Source organism: Penicillium samsonianum (genome assembly GCF_028829775.1).
Source record: "Penicillium samsonianum strain IBT 33392 chromosome Unknown utg000002l_segment0_segment0, whole genome shotgun sequence".
Lineage (NCBI taxonomy): Eukaryota > Fungi > Ascomycota > Eurotiomycetes > Eurotiales > Aspergillaceae > Penicillium > Penicillium samsonianum.
This window is the reverse complement of record NW_026643260.1, coordinates 601,401-622,140: the sequence shown is the minus strand read 5'-3', so window position 1 is coordinate 622,140 and position 20,740 is coordinate 601,401. Positions and strand designations below refer to the sequence as shown.

The 20,740-nt window shown below is 49.5% G+C and overlaps 8 protein-coding genes across 8 annotated transcripts; 3 read left to right on the top strand and 5 right to left on the bottom strand.

Moving 5' to 3' along the window:
* Positions 1-1,481: 1,481 nt before the first annotated feature.
* Positions 1,482-2,101, bottom strand: N7471_002067 (endosulfine family protein; the record flags this gene model as incomplete). The annotated part of the gene is made up of 4 exons (XM_057274787.1): positions 1,482-1,544; positions 1,619-1,873; positions 1,935-2,018; positions 2,066-2,101. 4 exons carry the CDS (start codon positions 2,099-2,101, stop codon positions 1,482-1,484), a joined length of 438 nt encoding a protein of 145 aa, XP_057139425.1.
* A 552-nt stretch (positions 2,102-2,653) lies between these two features.
* Positions 2,654-3,803, top strand: N7471_002066 (SAM-dependent methyltransferase). Its single transcript, XM_057274786.1, has 5 exons — positions 2,654-3,098; positions 3,188-3,205; positions 3,255-3,365; positions 3,416-3,534; positions 3,582-3,803. Exons 1-5 carry the CDS (start codon positions 2,786-2,788, stop codon positions 3,672-3,674), a joined length of 654 nt encoding a protein of 217 aa, XP_057139424.1. The 5' UTR covers positions 2,654-2,785; the 3' UTR covers positions 3,675-3,803.
* A 469-nt stretch (positions 3,804-4,272) lies between these two features.
* kexA (serine-type carboxypeptidase kexA) lies at positions 4,273-6,260 on the top strand (the record flags this gene model as incomplete). Its single annotated transcript, XM_057274785.1, has 3 exons — positions 4,273-4,445; positions 4,509-4,869; positions 4,923-6,260. 3 exons carry the CDS (start codon positions 4,273-4,275, stop codon positions 6,258-6,260), a joined length of 1,872 nt encoding a protein of 623 aa, XP_057139423.1.
* Positions 6,261-6,691: 431 nt separating this feature from the next.
* Positions 6,692-7,840, bottom strand: cia1 (iron-sulfur cluster assembly protein CIA1; the record flags this gene model as incomplete). The annotated part of the gene is made up of 1 exon (XM_057274784.1): positions 6,692-7,840. One exon carries the CDS (start codon positions 7,838-7,840, stop codon positions 6,692-6,694), a length of 1,149 nt encoding a protein of 382 aa, XP_057139422.1.
* Positions 7,841-8,446: 606 nt separating this feature from the next.
* Positions 8,447-11,386, bottom strand: N7471_002063 (IQ calmodulin-binding motif domain protein; the record flags this gene model as incomplete). The annotated part of the gene is made up of 1 exon (XM_057274783.1): positions 8,447-11,386. The coding sequence occupies one exon, from the start codon at positions 11,384-11,386 to the stop codon at positions 8,447-8,449; it is 2,940 nt and encodes a 979-aa protein (XP_057139421.1).
* Positions 11,387-11,947: 561 nt separating this feature from the next.
* On the bottom strand, positions 11,948-14,164 carry N7471_002062 (glycoside hydrolase family 127 protein; the record flags this gene model as incomplete). The annotated part of the gene is made up of 5 exons (XM_057274782.1): positions 11,948-12,199; positions 12,255-12,902; positions 12,959-13,289; positions 13,351-13,704; positions 13,758-14,164. 5 exons carry the CDS (start codon positions 14,162-14,164, stop codon positions 11,948-11,950), a joined length of 1,992 nt encoding a protein of 663 aa, XP_057139420.1.
* Positions 14,165-14,616: 452 nt separating this feature from the next.
* On the top strand, positions 14,617-16,585 carry N7471_002061 (Major facilitator superfamily domain general substrate transporter; the record flags this gene model as incomplete). The annotated part of the gene is made up of 9 exons (XM_057274781.1): positions 14,617-14,654; positions 14,709-14,872; positions 14,933-15,026; positions 15,076-15,132; positions 15,197-15,683; positions 15,737-15,762; positions 15,886-16,112; positions 16,166-16,293; positions 16,361-16,585. The coding sequence occupies 9 exons, from the start codon at positions 14,617-14,619 to the stop codon at positions 16,583-16,585; spliced, it is 1,446 nt and encodes a 481-aa protein (XP_057139419.1).
* A 99-nt stretch (positions 16,586-16,684) lies between these two features.
* N7471_002060 (RING finger and CHY zinc finger domain-containing protein) lies at positions 16,685-19,532 on the bottom strand. The gene is made up of 3 exons (XM_057274780.1): positions 18,207-19,532; positions 17,792-18,156; positions 16,685-17,739 (listed from the first exon to the last, which is right to left on the bottom strand). Exons 1-3 carry the CDS (start codon positions 19,467-19,469, stop codon positions 17,157-17,159), a joined length of 2,211 nt encoding a protein of 736 aa, XP_057139418.1. The 5' UTR covers positions 19,470-19,532; the 3' UTR covers positions 16,685-17,156.
* Between the last annotated feature and the right edge of the window lie 1,208 nt (positions 19,533-20,740).

The following is a 20,740-nucleotide window of genomic DNA, read 5'->3' as shown; positions in this document are numbered from 1 at the left end:
GTCGTGTTCAGTGCTGGATGGGGAGAGAGAGAAGTTAAGGAGGGGGAGAAACACACTGTTTTCTTTTTTTTTCGAGCTTATCGCTTTTTAACGCTTCACGTGGGTCAAGACAAGCAAAGACCTGGAGGGAAGAGAAAGTAAAAACCCCCTGGGAAAAAAAAAAAACAAGATAGACCAGGTAGATGAAATAGATCAAATAAACAAAAATAACGAAATAACGAAATAACGAAACAAACAAGAAAGAGAAATTCGAATCCAAAAAGAAGCGGAAGTCTCTTTTTAATAAGTGTTACAGCTAGACTGGCGGTCGGAGCACCCATTTTTCTACCTAGGCTATACTAATTTAACTAATTTAGGGCCTAGAAACTTTAGAAACACTAGAAAAGAAGCTAACATCTGGGTTAACTATTTTCTTTTATTATTTTCTTTATTACTTATACCATACTCCTGGAGATACGGAGTATATAGATCTTATAATGCCGAATCAGATATCCACTATGTTGACATACTTAACTCTATAATATAGCGAAAATAGAGCAAATAGAGCAAATAGAGCTAGCTATATAGCATATATTTTCTGTGTGTACCTAGGTAGTATACAAGAATAGCCTTATATAATTAGCCTCTATCTTTAACAATATGATCTAGTTAGCCCCATCTAGAGATAAAATATAAGTTCCTCCGAACTATAGTAACAGCTATATACTATATGAGGCATTGCCATTTAGATGTATAATACACTATAGGAGAGGAGAAAAAGAGAAGAACAATTGACAATTTCGACAGAGTCAGTAGGCTGATAAAAGGTGTAAAATGACTTTCCCATGTATAACCTTCGAACAAATTGGATGGCTAGTATAACACAGAAGGCAACGGAACTTACCGGCATGTACAAAACAAGACAGCCGAATAGGAATATAAGCAGACATAATGTGGACAAATTATCGCGAGAATAGAAGCCAAAAAGGGACACAAGCAAATTATCAAAAGGGTCTTCTCGTATGAACTAGATATGAACGAGGAGAGCAAAGGTCACGGAAAAGAAGAAAAAAAACCGAATGCCACCGATTGCTGATAAGTTCATGGTAAATGGTGATAATTGGAGAAAAATAAAGAAAGCCAAGACACTGAAGAGCGAAGCAGTGCTCGATTGACTGGGCAGCGAATTGTCACACCCTAAGGAGAACAATAGCGCCTGCCATATCAATGACACAACCACAGTCCAAGCACTAACCCAAGCACTAACGACCTCTGCTCTCACTCTTGCTCTGTCCCGCAGTGCACCCCTATCCCATTCCCCCGATTCACAAAAGTCATTTGAAAAAGAAAAGAAAAAAACAAGACAAAAGAAAAAGAAATTCCCATAGCGCCAGGCTTTTGAAAGTGAAATCACAGACCCCCTTCCAAAGATATGCATGCAACAATCGCCCTCCTCAGAACAACCACAGCCAGGTAGTGCAAGATATTGACTGTATCATCGCCTACCGACGGATAGGCACACCCTCTCTCGCAGTAGGGGGGCTAACACTAAGCTCCTGCTCACCCTGCACCGATCCAGAGGCCAGACCAGAGGCTGCGTCACCCTCACTGATACTGGTACTACGGTGTAGGTAGCTACCCCCTCCTTGATCGGGCTGCGGCTTTGGAACCCGATCGAACCAGGGTGTCCGCTGATGCTGCCGGGGATTTGCTGCCCACCTTGGGAGCTGACACTGCCATTGTTGGCAGAGTTGTTGGCGCCCGGTGAGGTTGAGGTCAAGTGCGGGATGTTCTCCGGCACTGGGTGGCGTGACCCGATGTTGGTGACGCCTACGTCCGAGGCTTTGCCGGCTTTGCTGAGGGCGTAGTCACCCGAATCGAAGTATTTGCGTTCCTATAGAAAACTAAGTGTCAGGGTGCTGCGTTGAGTGGGGTTAGGTTGGTGTTGGGCTTGCCTTGAGCTTGTTCTGGAGGACGTCTTTCTTGGTGGGCATCTTGCCGTAGAGGCGCAGCAGGCGCTGCTCCTCTGGGCTCAGGGACTGGAGATTTGTTAGTGATGATAGGATAGAAGAGTGGGAGTACTTACGTTGATGTCCACTTTGTTCTGCTGGTGAGGATTCATGATGGATAGTTGAAGGAAAGTTGAAGTTGAAGTTGAAGTTGGAGGGGAAATAGAAGCGGGAAAGATAAGGCGGGGAGAAGTGTGTGACCGGGAAGAGAGAAGGTGAGACAGAATTTGGGATAGAAGTAATAGAGAATGGAGTAATAGAATAATAAATAGTGGATAATAGAGTAACAGAGTAACACTTATTTAAATACCCAAGTAAATCCCAAAGATGTGAGGAATCGGAGATGGCCATTAATTGGCTACGAGGTAGGTAGAGGTAGGTAGATGACGTTCTGGGAATTCTACCTGGATATCTGCGTGTGTTTTAACAGATATTTATATGATATGATATTATTTGATATTATTTGATATTATATGATATTATAATGTAAATATACTTCTAATTTACTCTATTCTTTTCCTATTTAAGTAGTAAATATATAATATCTAATTACCGCGCATATCCTACACTCTGTGAGGTAGGTGGCTCACACATATAACCCATTAATATCGTATTTAACCTTCTACAGCCCAAGGTCTTACCATCATTATCCCAAGGCTCATCTAAAATAAAATAATAGTATAATTGGCTAAATCAATTATAACCTCGTCACCTGCCCACAGTGGAACCGAACCTTGAACTTCCTCATTTCTTCATTTTTCCCGCTTCTGTGACGTCTCTCTCTCTCAACACCCACCATGACTCAACCAACCTTCGTAGTCGAACATTTGGATCCTGAGCTGGGCCCATGGTCCACTCTCGAATATGCCTGCATCGCGCGTGAATCCCACGACCGCGGGGCAAGGTTCCTGCTCAGTTCTGTTCCCCCCCAGCTGCAGATGCCCGCAGATCTGGCCGCCACCAAAGGCCTCGAGGTCGAGCAGCGTAGTGTGGAGGAGATCTTCGCCGACCGCAAGGATAGGGTCTGCTTACTGGACCCCTCCGCTGCGACCGAGCTGAGTCCCGAGGATGGTGATACCTTTGAGGTCTTCTTGTTTGGTGGTATCCTCGGTATGGATTTCTTTTTTTTTTTTTTTCACCCCCGCGATATATACGGATTGAGTTCGGACTGACCCTTTTACTATTAACTGCGTCTGCAGGCGACGACCCGCCTAGAGGTATGTACTTGTTTTCTCTATGCACTTCGGCAAGAGACTGACTTTGTAGACCGCACCTCGGAATTGAGGAAGAAGGGATATGTCGGCCGCCGATTGGGGCCTAAGCAGATGACTACCGATACTGCCGTGCGAGTTACTCGTTTGGTTGTTCACGAGAAGAGTGAGTTCGAATATATCTAGATATATGTGCTGTACGCTGATTCTGGCCAGTACCCCTCGAGGACATTCAATATGTCGACTACCCGGAATTGCTCATCAATGAGCACGAGAGCACCGAGATGCCATTCCGCTATGTCAAGGATGCCAATGACCAGCCTATCATGCCCGATGTAAGACTATTGAATTGCCAGAGAGAAACAAGGAGCTAACTGTTCAGGGGATGGTGGATCTTATTAAGAAGGATGCCGACAAGTCTATTGATTTCCTCGAAGGTTCTGAGAGTGTACTAGCTGAAGATCCCCAAAATTAAACGATAATAAGGTCGGCAAGTGGCTGAAGCGGCTGGGCGTGTTTCAATGGTTTTACTATAGAGGGGGGAGTTTCACCTTTTGATTCGAGGTGGATATAACAAAATACATGGATTTATAAGTATATACAAGGTACTGCGTACTCCGGACTGACTAGATAGTTAATATTCTAAGTATATCTAGACTCCAATTGATCATAAAGAAATACATATGGATGTATAATACAAATAATACAATAAATACCTCTGTTCAGGCAGTAAGTGGCGGTGCATTTCATTCAATCCACCTGTAATTACCTGTAATTACTCCACAGGCCACGCCAGCCTCGAACTTCCTTTGAACTCCGTCATTCTACTCCGTACACTCTGTACACTCTGAACACCTTAACACCTTAGATCTCCTTTCTTTGGGGTTTGCTGTTTCTTTGTATCCTGTCACTTCAACTGTCTCTCTCCTACCCCGAACATCCCTCCACCTGTGCCGTCCGTCCCGTCCGAATCCGATGATCTGTTGATTTGCGCCTACAAGTCCCTCCCGGGACATCTACTCGACTGTTTACCTAAACCTCTATTCTCATGATACCCACACTGGACTGCTTAAATGCTCTCAATACCATTCCTCCCTTCTTCCACGAAGGGCGGTGCCGCCGCGATGTTATTATCTGCATTGTCGCTGCTGTTGAGCCCGTTGGTGTCAGCTAGTTCGGCTGCTGATTATTATGTGCACTCGTTACCCGGGGCACCGGAGGGCCCTTTCTTGAAGATGCATGCTGGGTGAGTCTCTAAGAAGTTGGATTTCGTCGACCTTGTGGGCCTTTTCTAACGCGACAACTCTAGACATATCGAGGTCGATCCCGACATCAACGGCAACCTGTTCTTCTGGCATTTCCAGAACCGTCACATTGCGAATCGACAGCGCACTGTCATTTGGCTGAACGGTGGCCCGGGATGTAGCTCTATGGATGGCGCATTGATGGAAGTTGGGCCTTACCGACTCCAGGACGACCATACGTTGAAGTACAACGAGGGCAGGTGGGATGAATTTGCCAACCTGCTCTTCGTCGATAACCCGGTCGGTACCGGGTTCAGCTATGCGAACACCAATAGCTATCTCCATGAGCTGGACCAGATGGCCGCTCACTTCATTATCTTCTTGGAAAAGTTCTTCGAACTATTCCCCGAGTATGCGAACGATGACGTACGTTTGCCTTGTCCTCTACTGCATTGACTATATCTCTAACCGTGTTGCAGCTATATATTGCTGGTGAATCGTATGCCGGCCAGCACATCCCATATATTGCAAAGGCCATTCAAGATCGCAACAAGGGCATTGCAGAGAACGGAGGCACAAAGTGGCCTATCAAGGGTTTGCTGATCGGTAACGGTTGGATCTCTCCTGCAGACCAGTACCCTTCGTACTTTAAGTTCATCGAGAGGGAAGGCCTCATCAAACCGGGCACAGCCCTCCACCACAACATAAACGCACTCAACGAAGTCTGTCTCTCGAAGCTGGAGACCCCCGGTGCAAAGAACAAACTGGATGTAGGCTCGTGCGAGCTAGTCTTGCAACAATTCCTTGATCTCACCACCGAAAATCACCAGTGTTACAACATGTACGATGTCCGTCTTAAGGATGAGGCCAAATCCTGTGGTATGAACTGGCCCCCCGACCTGAAAAACATTGAGCCATATCTCCAGCGACCGGATGTCGTCAAAGCCCTGAACATCAACCCAGCCAAGAAATCAGGCTGGACAGAATGCGCTGGTATGGTCCACATGGCCTTCACCGCAAAGAACTCCATCCCCTCCGTCCACTTGCTCCCTGGCCTGATCGAATCGGGCATCAACGTCCTACTCTTCAGCGGCGACAAAGACCTCATCTGCAACCATATCGGAACAGAGACTCTGATCCACAACATGGATTGGAAGGGTGGTTCTGGCTTCGAGACCTCCCCCGGGGTCTGGGCCCCCCGTCACGACTGGTCTTTCGAAGGCGAGCCCGCTGGTATCTACCAATCCGCCCGTAACCTCACCTATGTCCTCTTCTACAACTCCAGCCACATGGTTCCATTCGACAACCCCCGACAGAGCCGCGACATGCTCGACCGCTTCATGAAGGTCGATATCGCCAGCATCGGCGGCCAGCCTTCCGATTCACGTATCGACGGTGAGAAGTTGCCCCAGACTGCTGTCGGCGGACAGGCCAACAGCACTGCTGCCGAGCAGAATGAGAAGGAGAGGCTGAAGCAAACTGAGATGCACGCGTATACCAAGTCCGGCGAGGCTGTCCTCGTCATTGTGATTATCGGTGTGGTTGTTTGGGGCTTTTTCATCTGGCGCAGTCGCCGTGCTCGCCGGGGCTACAAGGGCGTCTCGAATAATGATATGCCGAACAGTACATCCATCCTCAACAGATTCCAGAACAAGAATTCTGGTCGTGATGTTGAGGCTGGTGATTTCGATGAGGCTGAGCTTGACCAGCTTCATTCTCCTGCCGTTGAGCGGGAGGATTACGCTGTTGGCGAAGCTAGTGATGACGATGATCATGTCTCGCATCCGGAAACTGGTGAAAACCGCCAGTCTTCATAACAAGTGATTTTTTGAAAGTTTTTCTGGAAGGGGGTTCTGAATTTTTTTTGAAATCATTTTTGGCATGTGTACAAAGTAGACGGTGTTCTGGGGTCTTGATCTCATTCTAAATATGATTTTCATTCTGATATCTCTTATAACTTGACTTCTTACTACTTCCATTCCAACTATATCATAGTACTCTGCCTTGAGAAGTATGATCAGCCTACAGCCAAATCCCGCTGCCGTATCGATGCCCTAATAATGACTGTCTATCGCGCTCTTGACAGCCAAGTATTGATTTATACATCCCTCTTACTCGTGTAACACTTGTGCTTTACCATGCTGCCTAGGTGATATATTGATTATATATTCTTCCTTTGGTCTCTAAATACACCAAGCCTTTTGTCTATAAGCTATTCAGACTCAACACATATGTCAATTCCAAAAAATCACCGCGTCACAGTCCAAACCTTGACACTCCCATCATCGGCCGTCGAGACAAGCACCTCTTCCTCACCCCCAGACCCCCGATCCGCCCTCTTCGCCCAAGCAACATGATTAATCTCGTAAATCCCATGCGCTCCATCCTGAACACCAACAAGCACCCACTCCGTCCGCAGCACATCGCCAGACGTAGTATCCATAGCATCCGAATCGGCCTGCTGCTCCTGCTCCTGCTCCCGCGTAACAAACCGCTCCTCATAAAGCGCAATCCGCCCATCTGCACCAGTCGAAGCAACAAGCCCAGTCCGCTTACTCCACGCAACAGCATAAACAGGCAGTTCATGCGCATGCGGGAGCACAACATCCTCCTCCCATACCTCATCCGTCCCAGTAGGCCGGATGATGCTCGGGATCCCCGTGGTTGCAGAAGACAGCGCCCCCGTCTGCTGCGATTCCTTCGGCTGGCGCCGCCACACGCGCACAGTGCGGTCGTCCGAGCAGGAGAGGAGGCGCGGGCCGGAAAGCGCTCTCTGGGAACGCCACTGAGCTTGTAAAGCGCTCATCCCAGACTCGGAAACGGAATCAGAAATTGGCCCGTTCCAATTCTCTGCTTCTTCTCCTTCCCAATCCAAAAACCAAACTGTCCCCTCATGTCCCTTGATACATGCTACCTGGCCCCAATCGTCCAGATCCTCCCGCCATAGCCGGATGGTATCGTCGTAGCTCCCGCTAGCAAGACACTCCTCTGAAGGATGCCACGAAACACACTTCACATCGCCCCCGTGCTCCTGCATCACAGCAACGGTCTCGAAGTTGTTATCGCCGTCGTCGAGATCCTCCCAGATCCAAATTGACTTGTCGCGTGAGCACGTCGCCAGCAGCATCCCCGACGCAGACCAAGATACGGATTTGACTTCGCTGTCGTGGCCGTCGAGAAGGACTGCGAAGCGCCATTCTTCTTCGTCTTCTTCGCGGTCTGGGGTGTCGGTACCGGTACCGTTGGAAGCTGCTGTTAAAGTATCGGCTGGGGTCTGTTTATCGTCACTGGTAATTCCCATCCCGGCACCGTCTTCCTGCCCGTAACTATCCCACCGCCGCCAGATGCCAACTGTTGCGTCAAAACTGCCCGTCGCGAGGACGGACTCCCCCGCCATGTGTGGCTTCCATGCTGCTGTGCGGACGGAGCGCTTGTGGCCACCGGTGATTGTGGAGAGGAGAGTAAAGTTTGTAAGGGAGTAGACTCGGATGGTCTTGTCTGAACTGCAGGTTGCGACTATTGGGAGGGTTGGGTGCGGGGCTGTGAGCCAGGTTCGTTCTTGGGAGGGGGTGTTAGGTCGGATAGGTGTGTTATTGTGACCTTTGGAGACATGTTGGTTTGTGTTTCCCGTTGAGGATTGTAGGTCTTGGAGGGGTTGGAGGGAAAGGGAATGGAGGGATAGGGTGGTGAGGTTGGATTTTTGATGGTGTGGGGGGTTGCTGATTAGATACCTAGCCCTGGAGGTTATATTGGAGATTTTATACCTAGGGAGATTTTATATATATCCAACATTTCAATATTCTACACCTAATAATAATAATAATAATAATAGCATAGTATAGAAATCAAAAGGTGTCCATTACTCCATACAAAACCCTAGAAACTAGTTGTATACCCTGCCAATCTGCCCACTGCAAAGTCCAACCTCCGAAGTCCAAAAACGGGAGAGCAAAAGAACAAAAACCAAAAAAGACAGCATTATATAAGCCTTTCTAAAACGTCTTCACTGTGCTGGAACGCCTTCTTCGTATAAACCCTCGTATACCGCCCCGTGGCAAAGCCAATCCACCTCCCGGACTTTCTCTAATTCTTCCACCAACTTCCCAACCTCATTAACAAACTCCGGCATACCCGCTCCAGCGAGATTTTGACTAGCCGTGGTGGTAGCCCGCACCCGTTCAGAGGCACTCGATGCGCTAAGACGCGATAAGACGTGACTGCGAAGGCGGGAGAGAATGAGTTTCGTCACTGGGTCCGAGAAGCTAGACGCGGAGGTCGTGGTTTCGTGTGAGTCTGTCGAGGAGAAGGATGCGTCTGAAGCAGAGGGCTCTGAAGCTACCATCGCGAGCTGGGGTGAAGCTGCAAGACATGCCGTGGCGACGGGTCCAAGGACTCGTTTGATCGTAGCTGCGAGCTGGGCGCTCGCAGCCGGTGGCATCGGATGCGTCGACTCGAGGATAGACTGTACTCGCTCTGCGCTGATCTCGTTGAAGTCCAGAGACAGGATCCGGTCTGCTTCGGGTTTCCATTGAGACCGTGCGTCTCGCTTGAGCAGGTTCTTTGCTGTCAACAGGATGGAAGCTGTTGCTACAATTTGGAATGCCCTGGCGTGCAGCCGCTCAAGCCGTTGGCGATCGAGGCTTAAAGTCTCTGGAACTAGATCCTCAGATACAATCGCATTGCTTAGAACGGCATCGGCAAGACCTTGGGCGTAGACTCGTGCTGGTGGTGGGCGTGGTTCTCCTTGGACGCCTTCCGGGTCTCGCTTCTTCATCTCATCAACGATGATCTTGCGATGAATGCGCCAAAACCGTCGGGTCTTGCCCAGGCTAATTGTCCCGTCTGTGACTTCTCGGTCGAATGCCCGTTTCTCATAACCAGGAGCTTCTTCGATGAGCTGGGGTGCAGCAAGCTGGATCATGAAATTCGTCTGGTCGAGTGATAGCAGGTCAATGATGCTCATCAATCGAGCCAGCCGGTCGATGGCATCGCCCGAAGTATCCTCAATGTATGCCTTGACCACAGGGTCCCGGTAAGGAGCGCATAGGCGTGGTAAGATATTGTTCATGAACTCGAAGAAATTATCATAGGAGAATGTGCGAGCCTCGCACTGTCCCTGAACCAGTTTTGGGTCTAAAACTTCACTAATTATCACGTAAAGGGAATTGCCCCGTTGGAGTGAACGCAGCAAGCGATCTTGGATCACAGTGGCCATGGCGACAGTCCAGTTGGTGCCGTGTCCGGCTTCCACCCCTCTTCTCATTGTGTCGCACATCTGCTTCATAATCTGTCTGCGCGGTTCAGTATACGGTGCTTCTTCGATCTTGAACTCTTTGTTGATGAGAAGTTCATGCACCAGCTCCCGATTTTCAGGGAGAGGGGTGAGGATTTTGGTGAATCTCTCATGGGGAGATGTCCGCTGCTTGTCCAGCTCTTGGAACACCGCGGCATCGATGTTGTTGAATGACTCGCTAAGAGGCGATGTGACACTCTGCGTAACTTCCGTAGTTGGAGGAGCAGTCTCAGCAGACCGGGGAATGGCTTGCTTGGATGCAGCCTTCTTCTTCTCCCGCTTGGCCTTCTTCAATGAATCTCGGATCATCTCCATGTGTCGGTCAGGTCCCGCAAGTCTCTTCAGACGGGCGAGCAAAAGGACCTGGTTCTGCCGGATCCCCAGTCTGTAGTCCTCTGCAGCACCGCCAGCTTTGTCATTTTTGACCGTCTGCCAAATCAACTCCAATTCGACAAACTGTGCAACCATGATCTCAATAAGCACACTAGAGTCGTGGGACTTCCAAGCATGGAAAGCAGAGAAAAACACATTGTGCGATTCACACAAAGTCTGGAGATCCGCAGTGATCACAGATGGAGAGCAACAGCCTGACGATAGCAGCGCCGTAACCTGGTCAAATGCTAAGAGCAGCTCCCGGGCCTTGGAAATCAGATCTTGCTCCTGGTCTCCATTGCTGCTCAAAACCTCTTGCGGGTGAGTGACAATGAGATAGCTGCTGAGGAATGTGCGTACTGCACCCCTTTCACCTAATGCTCCGCCTTCCATATCTTGTAGACCACACAGCCGGAGGACTTTCGTCATAGTATCGAGCAGCTTATTATTAGAAAGGAGAGCGCCAACTTCTTCAAAGGTCATGTCGCGAACTCGGTTCACAGACAGGTTCAACGACTGGAACTGCCGCATAACCATCTTCGCGTTATGGGTTCTCCATACGCGTTGGATCTTCCGCGCAGCCGCATCCTGTGTAAGCGACTTGGTGACTTCTCGGGACATCTTCTTTTCCTCGGTGGCTGGCAAGCTGCTAGTACGCTGACGGCGGTGGGTTTGCTGGTATAATGTGCGCCGTTTCTCTGCCTCCGCAAACTTCTGCGCCATTTCCAGACGCATGCGAGCTTGTTCGGCGGCTTTCTTCTCCCGCTGATCCTCGGCCTTCTTCTTGGCCCGTTTGACCTGATCCTCGCACTTGGCGGTGATATCAGCGAGCAGACGCTCCCGGGCCTGCTGGGCAGCTAACGCTCTCTCTTCGAATTGTAGATTTCTTGTAGCTGCTTTAGCCAGAGCGGCTCGCAGCCTCACTTTCTCCGCATGCAATGCACGATCGGCGAGTCGTGCCTTTCGGCTCTCCAAAATGGACGTGCGGCGGAGGTGTTGAGCAATATGGTCCGCACTTGGCGAGCCATTCGAGGACGTGTTCGAATTATGGGAGTGCAAAGAAGACACTGAGCTTCGTCGAGATGAGGCGGCGGAGGAACGGCGGGCTTTGCTGCTTTTACGGTAGAACCGGGCTGCGATGTGTGGTGGGAGACTCAAGGGAAGTGCCGGCTCCTCAGAGAGCATCTCCATATCAAGATCACCCACGGATTCGGGTAAAAGATGTGTTGGACCAGCGTCCGGGAGCTGGATCTCGATGTCGGAGTTGCGACGGATCATAGTACGGGGTGACGCGGGTGCGACGCGGAGCTGATAAAGCGAAGGGAGAATCGGCGGGGCAGTACTGATAAGAGATTGGAACAGGCTGTTGAGGTTTGTTCACGGGGTTTTTCACTTGGCTAGGTTATGGGATCCCAGTCGAGTGATTTCAAGTCTTTTAAGAAGATAAAGGAGCAATCTAGATGGGCTGAAAAGGAGTAAAAGACATGCACATCACTCGGCTGGGGGTGTAGAGGGATCCGTGCCTCGTTTCAGGATGGGAAATGGGAAATTTAGCAGAAAAAGAAAATCAGATGAAATCAGCTCAATAGCTATGTGAATAGCTAGCTCAAAAGCACATGATGAAACCAGACAACATCATGTCTCGATACAACCCCGGGTGGACGTGGATCTTCAAAATGGAATCTCGTGGCTGCAAGCAGAAGCTGATGTAAGCGCGATAAGCCAAGAGATCTCCAGGACTTCGATCTTCGATCCTATTTATAGCCTGGGAGCTTGGTATGTGTAGATGACGTTTTCAATATATAAGCAGCGACTACATAAATTGTACGAGATCTGTATCTACTCAACACGGAGCCCAACTCTCATCTGCCCTCGTCCACCCCGATTTGCCCGCAAATAATATGGCACAAAGCACAAATCCCTCCTCTCGCTAGCAACTTTGTCATTATTAGCCTCGGATACAATCTGCCTATCCCAGGGCGACGTGTCAACTTCGCCTTTGGCTCCATTCTCGGCGATGACAGCTATATACTGATCAGGTTGAGACCGTGCCTCTTCTCGTAGAGGAACCTTAGGATCGAAGACCGTCATCTGCATCGAATTATTAGGGTCATGTATTACATATGTGGGATAATTCGTGCTTTACCTTGAAATGACGCTCTTCCCATGGATGATCTACATCCTCCACACAGTATACAATTGGTCCGCGCGTGACGTATGCCACGGGCTGCATCGTTAGTGGATGCGGCTTGGTCACACGTGGTTGCATAGGACACGAAAATTGGAATTGCGAATTCTGTTGCAGCCACTCAGCGCTCAGGTAGAGATATCCTTTGCGAATACCCAGCTGTTCGGGACTCGGAGTCACCTGCCATGACTCTGCCCACCCGGGAATCCTCAGTCGCAGCTGAAGATCAACGGGAGGTCCTTCGGTACGGATGGTAAAGTAGACATCCCCGTTCCAAGGCCAGTCTGTCTTTTGAGTGATTTCAATCACCGATTCCGAGACCTGCAGACGCAAGGTGGCCGCAGTATATAAATGCACATTGACAACGGTCTTTCGCTCATTTGTGCTGTGACTCCAGACATACCCACCCAGATAGCCCAATGTGCGTGTGACATTGGGCGGGCAGCAAGCACATTTGAACCACTCATGGCGCTGGGAGAGATCCTTGTCCGAGGAGGCTAGTTGATTCAGATAGGTGAATGTCTTGCCATCCAGACTCATGCCGGTCAATACGGCGTTGTAAAGACAAAGTTCCATGACATCAGCATAATGGCTGTCAAGCTCAATCTGAAAGTCATTGTGTAAGTGACTGTAACATTTGGAGACGAACAAGAAAAACCCACTTGCAGTTGCCGTTCGGCCAGCATCATCACACCAATTGCAGCACAAGTCTCTGCATAGCAGCCTCCTTCATCGGTTCCCTGAGGCAGGAAGTAGTCGATGCCAAAGCCTTCCCACTGCTTAATCGCACCAATACCACCTGTGACATAGGACCTTTTCTCTACCATGTTTGACCAGAGCCGGTTGACAACGGGCAGGAAAGTTGCTCCCACTTTGCTGTCGGGTGGGGATATCCGAACCAAGTCCGCGACTGCTGTGAGAAGATACATTGCTCGAACGGAATGTCCTTCGATAGTCTCTTGCTCGGAAATTGGCACATGGGCCTGCTGGTACCTAGAACCTTGGTGAATACCCTCGCCACAGAAACGAATAAGCAAAGACCATCATGACTTACCAATAACTCCTGGAAGCAGGAAAATACACGGGCAACGTACGCTTATTCTCGCCTCTTGCTTCGGATTCAACATCGTAGTAATGCCGTCTTTCCGTCCCTCCTGTCGGGTTGCCTCTTTCTTTAATGAAGAATTGGGCGAGCTTTAGGTGTTTCTCATTTCTTGTGACCTTGTATGAACGCAACAGAGCCAGCTCTATCTCTGGATGGCCAGGATATCCGGGAATCTGAGCATCCTGGTCCCCAAAAGTTTCCACCAGAAGATCCACATACTTCAGCATGGGTGAAAGCATGTCATCGTTCTTATAATAAAGACGGTGGGCAAGTGCTCCTTCGATCAGATGGCCAGCATTGTATCTGAGACGTCTGTTAGCATCGTTTTACCAGGATTCACACTCTTTCCGACATACAATTCATGCATATCTCTCAAGTTCGTAAAGCGTTTGCCCGGCTCAACAACTGAGTAGTGAATATTGAGGTATCCATCGGGATGCTGAGCACCCTGGATCATCTGCACGAGCTCCCTGACGGCAGCATCAATATCCTTATCGAAATGATCCATCAGCAAGTAACAGGCGCCTTCGATCCACTTTCCAACATCAGAATCCCAGAATTGGTGGTTAGGAACTGGCCACATTGTGGGAGGATCGGAGTAGCTTGGGTGCCATTGTAACTTGAAAGCATCGTATCTTCCAGTAGTTCTGAGCATCTGCAGCTGATGACGCAGCGTCTGAGTTCGAACTACCTCCCGACGACGCGCCCAGAATGATCCTGGGGCAAAGGTCGTCGCAACGAAGCCTTCTTGGGGGTATTCCATGATTGCAGTGTGTATAGATGAAGTGTTCGGACAAAGAAACAAAGTTGAGCTCTTCTGATTCCCGTGTTCTTATATCTAACCCCCTTCGAAAAGCGCACTTCGGAGTTTGAGACCCTAACTCCCCCACCCCCTCCCATGTTCACCGAGTTCTTGATAACCCTTCTCCGCCGGTACTCTTAGGGCTCCAGTGGGAGGCTCCGGGACTCCGGCGGAGATCCCTCCGGCGGGGCCAAGAGAACGGGGACCAAGAACAGGGAATCAGCCCGAACATGGTCCTAGGCCAACTACAAGACTCCCTGAAACCCCGGTCTTTCCCCGGATTTTAAGGGCATTCTTGGGACTCCGCGTTCCACACATGTGGGGCTCCGATATGGCTTGACATATATTTATGCGAGCTGTTCTCCAGGTTGTTCCCCACCTAGGCACGATTTTGGGTCTATATCAGTCTTGAAATGGGTATCGTGGAAAGGTTTCTCCCCAAGGATGATCGGTAAGAAACATAATTTCTATGTCCTTGCTACTCTCTTGACTGACGTCTCTCTAGCTTTGCGGCACTCCTGTTGTATGGCATGGTCTTTTCGACCTGTTTCAATGGGTATGATGCTGGGATCATAACAGTCATTCTGGCTGATAAACAATTCATCGAATACTATGGTATCAATGATAATAAGTCGGGCTTGGTTGCAACGATCCCCTGGGCGATGACAGGTAACTACTATAATCTCTACCTTCGATATAGTTTGATATAGGACTGACAAAATATATTAGGCTTCGCCCAACTCTTTCTTGGAGGCTCCCTCGCTGGATGGCTCGGGCGTCTTTGGGCTCTACGAGTCTCCATCTTCATAATGATCATCGGAGTGTAAGATTGAACCATGAAGGCAAGTATGAAAAGCGCTGACCAGGTATAGAGTTGTCGAAGTTATCCCGAATAGCTTCGGGGTCTTGATCTTGGGAAGACTCCTAACGTAAGTCCATAAACTCATTGAACTGATCACTGAGTACACTACTGATCCCCTTTCGTCTAATTAGAGGTCTAGGCTTCGGATGCGTATACATCTCCACTAACCTCTATGTCGCCGAGTGCGCTCCCACCAAGCTCCGAGGCAGCTTCGTCGGAACAGTATCCCAATTCGGCTACCAGCTGGGTACCCTCATCGCCTTCTGGTCCGGCTATGGGATGTCCTTCCACAAGTCGCCCTACAACATCGCCTGGCGTGTCTCCAATATTATCCAAATCCCCATCGGTCTGGCTTTTATCGTGGTCTCGTTCTGGTACCCCGAAAGCCCACGATACATGCTGGAGAAGCACCCCGAGATGCCCGAGCGGGCTCTGAAAGTCCTCAGTAGACTCAGATCCGGTGCGCCGACTGACGAACGTATCCGGACGGAGTTCCATGAGCTCGTTGCCTCATATGAGTTCCGGCGCAGATATGATACGGGATATATCGGGCTTCTCAAGGATAGGAGCATGCGCAAGCGCTTGTTTTATGGTATCTATGCTGCAAGTCTTCAGCAGGTATGTCAATTCTTTCATGCATACGTTGCAGCACGACTGATAGTCTCATCTAGTGTGGTGGTATTGCTTCGCTTACCATGTATGCCACGTTGATCTACCAGAGTCTGGGATGAGACTCGGGCTCGCAGGCGTTGACGATCAATGGGATACAGTCTGTCCTCCAGCTGCTCATTGTGTTCGTCAATACATTCACAGTTGACAGGTTTGGTCGACGGGGCCTGCTGCTTGCTGGGTTTGCTATTCAGTCGCTGGCCCTCTTGATCATGTCATGTCTTACAACTGCTTACCCGACAAACGGGAACAAGGCGGCTGCTATCGTCGAGGTTGCTATGTTGTTCATTGTTGGTTTGACGTACTGCTGGTCAAATGGCCCTATTGCCCCGACGGTGGTGACGGAGATTTTCCCTCAGCATGTTAGAGATAAGGTGGGTTGGAGCGGAAGTAATCAGTCATGGACAATATCGCTGACAGCCTTCGTTTAGGGTTTTGGTCTGTCGATGCTTGGCCAAACGTGCTGGCTTATTATGCTCACGCAGTCTTGGCCATCTTTCAACAAGAAGGTCGGGGGTCGCAGTTATTGGCTACTGTTTGGTTTGAATGTAGCTGCTGGGTAAGTTCAAGAGCAGTCCTATACAATTTCTTTCAATCACTGACCAAAGGACTGTTACGCCATTCAGATATCTGTTTACTTCATTCTCCCCGAAACCAAGGGCATATCTTTGGAGCGAATGGACACGATCTTTGGGGGTCCGGATAATGTAGCGGCTGGTGAGTCTGAGGGAACTTCTGAGAAACGTGAAGCCATGGCCATCATGAACGAAAAAGAAAAGGCGCCAGTTGCTCATGTGGAGGATGCTGCTCAAGACCATCCTTCCCATGGACCGGAGAGGTCTTCTGTTTGATCCATCAGTCTGGTAAGGTGGTATAGGGTACCGAGACTACAGATACCCAATGAAGCAATTTAGTGTAAGCTAAGTAAGATAGAAAGTTTCAATAAAATTGCTATCGTTGCGTCATGACACCAGTGTGCTTTGGAACCCTGAAAAAGAAATGAACGCTATGCTGCAGCGAAGCCGGCTGCTTGATGTATGTAAAAGAAACATCCCTGAAATGCGTTGAGTTGGCCTTTGCTTGGTTGACTATGTCAAACCATAAATCATCAGATCAAAGGCACCTTTGTAGTCATCACATGTGTAAGAGTATACGAAATGAGAGCTATCATCCCAGTACAGAAATGTCAAATCAGCCTTGAAGGGGCTTTTCTGTCTCCCGGTGCAACCCAGTCAAGGATGGGCATCGGGTTAGACCGGTAGGATTGTGGTTAAGAATTGAACAGTGTTCATTGCTCGATGCACGGTTTGGCCGGGGATAATTGATGAAGGCAAAGATAGAGCTGGTGGGTCACATTTCCCAGGACGATAAACCAACCCATCATCAACCATCTAGGTTCATGCGTAAGGATCTGCATCCGCCTCATTGATGACCGAAAATTTGGATGTGATCTTGATCTTCCTCTTCCTCTTCGTCGTCGTCCTCGGTACCATGAGAACCATCCGATCCAGCCGAGTCAGAAGACTCTCCGTCGTCATCTTCATTCTTGGCTTCCAATACGTTTTCAGTTGATTTAGCCTCACCACCAAACAATCCATATCGGTATGTAAGCTTTTTGCTTAAAAAGTTCAATGCACCGTAGTCCTCATTCTCGCCACGAGATGGACCTCCAAAGAAAGGCATAGACGAAGGTTTCTCTGATTCACGCTCAGTCGGCAGTCCAAAGTAGTTGCTGACGACGGGCGAGACAGCACGACCTCGTGTGATGTTATAGGATGAGAATCGTCTAACGGGTTCGGGGGACATAGGGACACTGAGCCGTGAACGAGGAACCGATGTGTTATTGACATTTAATGTCGCCATGGAAGACGACATCGAGTCATCGTTTTCAATGAGTGAAGATGATCGAGGCCGAGGAAGGAGGTCTTCTCCAGAGTCTTCCTCGAGTTGAGCAGACATATCTCCATGCAAAATGCGAAGTTGGGCCGTGTTGTACGACTCACATCTAGATGCCATTAGTAGGTGTTGATCGTCTGTTTTTCTCGAAGAGTACTTACAAATCACATCTTAAACCAAGCCAATGGTACTTGACAACTGACTTCGAACCGCAATCGTTGCAGTAAATAAGCCCTTTGGTATCCTTGAACTCGTCGGGCATAGGCTGGCTCTCGATAGTGCGATCCAGGTTTCTGAATGTCGATTCCATGTTGGTAATGGTCTTGCTACAAAGGGGACAACGGAAGGAACTTTTGGAGTACTCTGAGAGACACTTGTGGTGTATGCTGTGCCCACATCGCATGACGACGACGGTTTCTGGAGAAGTGAACATGTAGTCGCCACATATGGGACAGTCACACTGGGTGGACCGTTCAATGCAACGATGGGTGTTCTCAATACACATAGGAAGACAAACAGAGCATGTCTATAGTGTTATCAGTATCAGTATCGTCTAACCTACGTCGGAGCCCTTACCTGGCAATGGAAGAAATCCTTCCCCAGTCCCTGTCCAATTCGACATATACCGCAGTCGCTGCAATGATAGATGCTCTTTTTGCTGTCGTTATCCCAGAGCTTGCAAATCTCGCAATAATATTGTGCAGTTTGCTCGCTGCACCGGCTGCAGTTCTGCGCTGCAGGCTGTGCATGCCCACATAGCATACAAAGCATATTTTCGGTGTCTCGACGAACGAGAGAGTGGTCTTCCACTTCGTCATGGCAGAAGCGGCAGGTATACCATTTTTTGCAAGTGTGGCACTCGAGTTTCACATTGCGGTGATAATGCACACATCCCAGAGTAGTCTCTTCTTGTTCCTCTGTGTCACCGTCTTCATCCCCAGTTTCAATTTCTGGTGGTTCTGTTTCTGTCTTGGGTACGAAAGTGGGCTGCAGATCTTCCGGTGTGAGATTGAAGGTGCTCTCGTATAGAGGAACTGATTCGGAGTATGGTGAGTCCGGTCTAGAGGTATTGATCTCCGAGGTCTGGGGAGTCCTCAGGCTTGTTGGCAGCTCCAAGCTCGGTGGGCTCGATGGAGTTGAGAATACCCCCATGCCAGGGATGCTTGGGAGCTCACGGGACGAGTTGTAACCTTCTGTCATCAGACCGTGAACCATTCGCGCTTTTTCAACATTGGTGAGCCGCAACTCCCTGATTGCGATGATCTTGCTTCTTAGAACCCCCATCCCATCATCCGCCGGAAGCGAAGACCGTGCCAGTCCCTCCGGATCAAAGGCATCGTCCAAAGATCGCCGAGGCTCGCCGATGGCTATTGCTGAAGCTGCATACTGTGGCTCATTATGCGAGTTCAGCGTGTCGCTGGGGTGTGAAGCTTGTGAATTCCCTAAACTGTCCGGCTGCAAGCTGACGTCGATTTCATTTGTGGGATCAAATGAGCCATCTGTGGTCGCAGCTATGTTTTGGATGGATCCGGGTGTGTTGTGGGTCACTGATCGAGTGCCCTCCGGTTGCAAGTTTCGGCCATCCATCTCTTTCGGTAGGGTTGTGAAGAAAGGAGGGCTATGCAGGGACCCCGCACCCGCATCTCCGCAGTTCGATTTCTGTCTGTGATCTTGGCCCCGCAGAGAAACAAATTTATGGTCTTTACTATCACTCGGGGGGTTTGTCGGTTCGCTCAGGTGGGATTTAGCTTGGTCGTCATTTGGTTGGCTGCTCGGCTGGGGTGGTAGGGGGGATCGTATTCCAATTTGGATCAGCAGCGAGGAAATGAAACCACTCATGAAGGGCTGTAAACCGGCATCTCACCAAATCAACTTAGATGCTTGTAATCAAGCAAATTCAAACCCAAACCTGGAGCTGAAACAGCAGACATCGTGACATGTGACGTCCACGGGCACCGCCTCCGCTGCTGAATCATCGTCACATGCTCTGGGGCTGGAGCCAGAGGAGATCACACGACTTTTAGTTGGACTCGGTTAGACTCGAAAATCAGGGAATATTGGGAAAAGAGGATGGACTATCATTTGTTTTAGAATTTGCTCAAACTATTCTACCACGTAGTCTCTCATCAACGCTGTCTTCCTGCAGAGCCACTACGCTCAGCGGCCAATCCTACTATCTACCAATGAGTCTCGAGTCTGAAGACGAGGATTGGCTCTACGACGTTGTGTTGAATGCCAAGGCGTGTAGAGTGCCAGTGACATAATGTGTTGTATGCCACAAAACTGTCCGGAAATACAACGGACGATGCTGACCCAGAGGCAGGACGGGTCATCGTGTCCTACGGAATCCTGATGCGATTGAGATATGTACCGGTGTTCTGATCACGGCAATACCCGGTATGTGCAATCCCCTTTTGGGCGAGCTACCTCGCGTCCATGTGGATTCATGCCCAAGGGAAGCACTGAGGCCTAACGGACGCACTATCTGGCGTAGCGGGTCGGATCAGCACTGAGAGAAAAGTCGAGAACTGCGGAGTTCGAATCATCTGAGACACGTCCCTAGACTCTCATTCAAACGGTCAAGTGTCAAATTGTAATGGTCAAAGGCGCTTGTCCGCAACTGGTTCTCTACATGACCGAGTCCCAGGGATCGTGGACTGAGGCCAAGTTAGCGGCTTTCTTCTCCACTTCTGTTGGTGGTCACTCACACGCGGGACTCTCTCACAAGGTGACCTTGCTCCCAATATCTAGCTAGCAGAAGGTTCTTCAAAATCTTGTGTTCCATGCCCGCGACCTCGGTAGCTCGTTCGAGAAAACGAAGGGTGTTGGTGATTTTGGCAGGATCAAACTCTTCCGGGGGGAGGAACGATAGGAGTGTCGCAGGGATTTTAGAAGCATATGGCGACCCGGCGTTGAATACTGAATTGCTTTCAACCCCTGTCGGTAGAGGTGACGGTATGCGTGGACCATAGCTCGTTGATCCACCTTCATGGCCTGGATTGAAGCGTTCATGTCCAATCTATTGGACAAGTCCGAGCCAACGAATCTAGAATCTGCAGTAGATGTGCAATCAGACGGAATCAGACGGAATCAACGGAGATCCGAAGTGT

Coding starts and splice junctions, on each gene's coding strand:
- N7471_002066 (XM_057274786.1), top strand. CDS start 2,786: ATGACTCAACCAACCTTCGTAGTCGAACATTTGGATCCTGAGCTGGGC. Junction 3,366..3,415: donor TTTGGTTGTTCACGAGAAGA/GTGAGTTCGAAT, acceptor GATTCTGGCCAG/TACCCCTCGAGGACATTCAA. Junction 3,535..3,581: donor ACCAGCCTATCATGCCCGAT/GTAAGACTATTG, acceptor CTAACTGTTCAG/GGGATGGTGGATCTTATTAA.
- N7471_002060 (XM_057274780.1), bottom strand. CDS start 19,469: ATGAGTGGTTTCATTTCCTCGCTGCTGATCCAAATTGGAATACGATCC. Junction 18,157..18,206: donor AGGATTTCTTCCATTGCCAG/GTAAGGGCTCCG, acceptor ATAACACTATAG/ACATGCTCTGTTTGTCTTCC. Junction 17,740..17,791: donor CTTGGTTTAAGATGTGATTT/GTAAGTACTCTT, acceptor AATGGCATCTAG/ATGTGAGTCGTACAACACGG.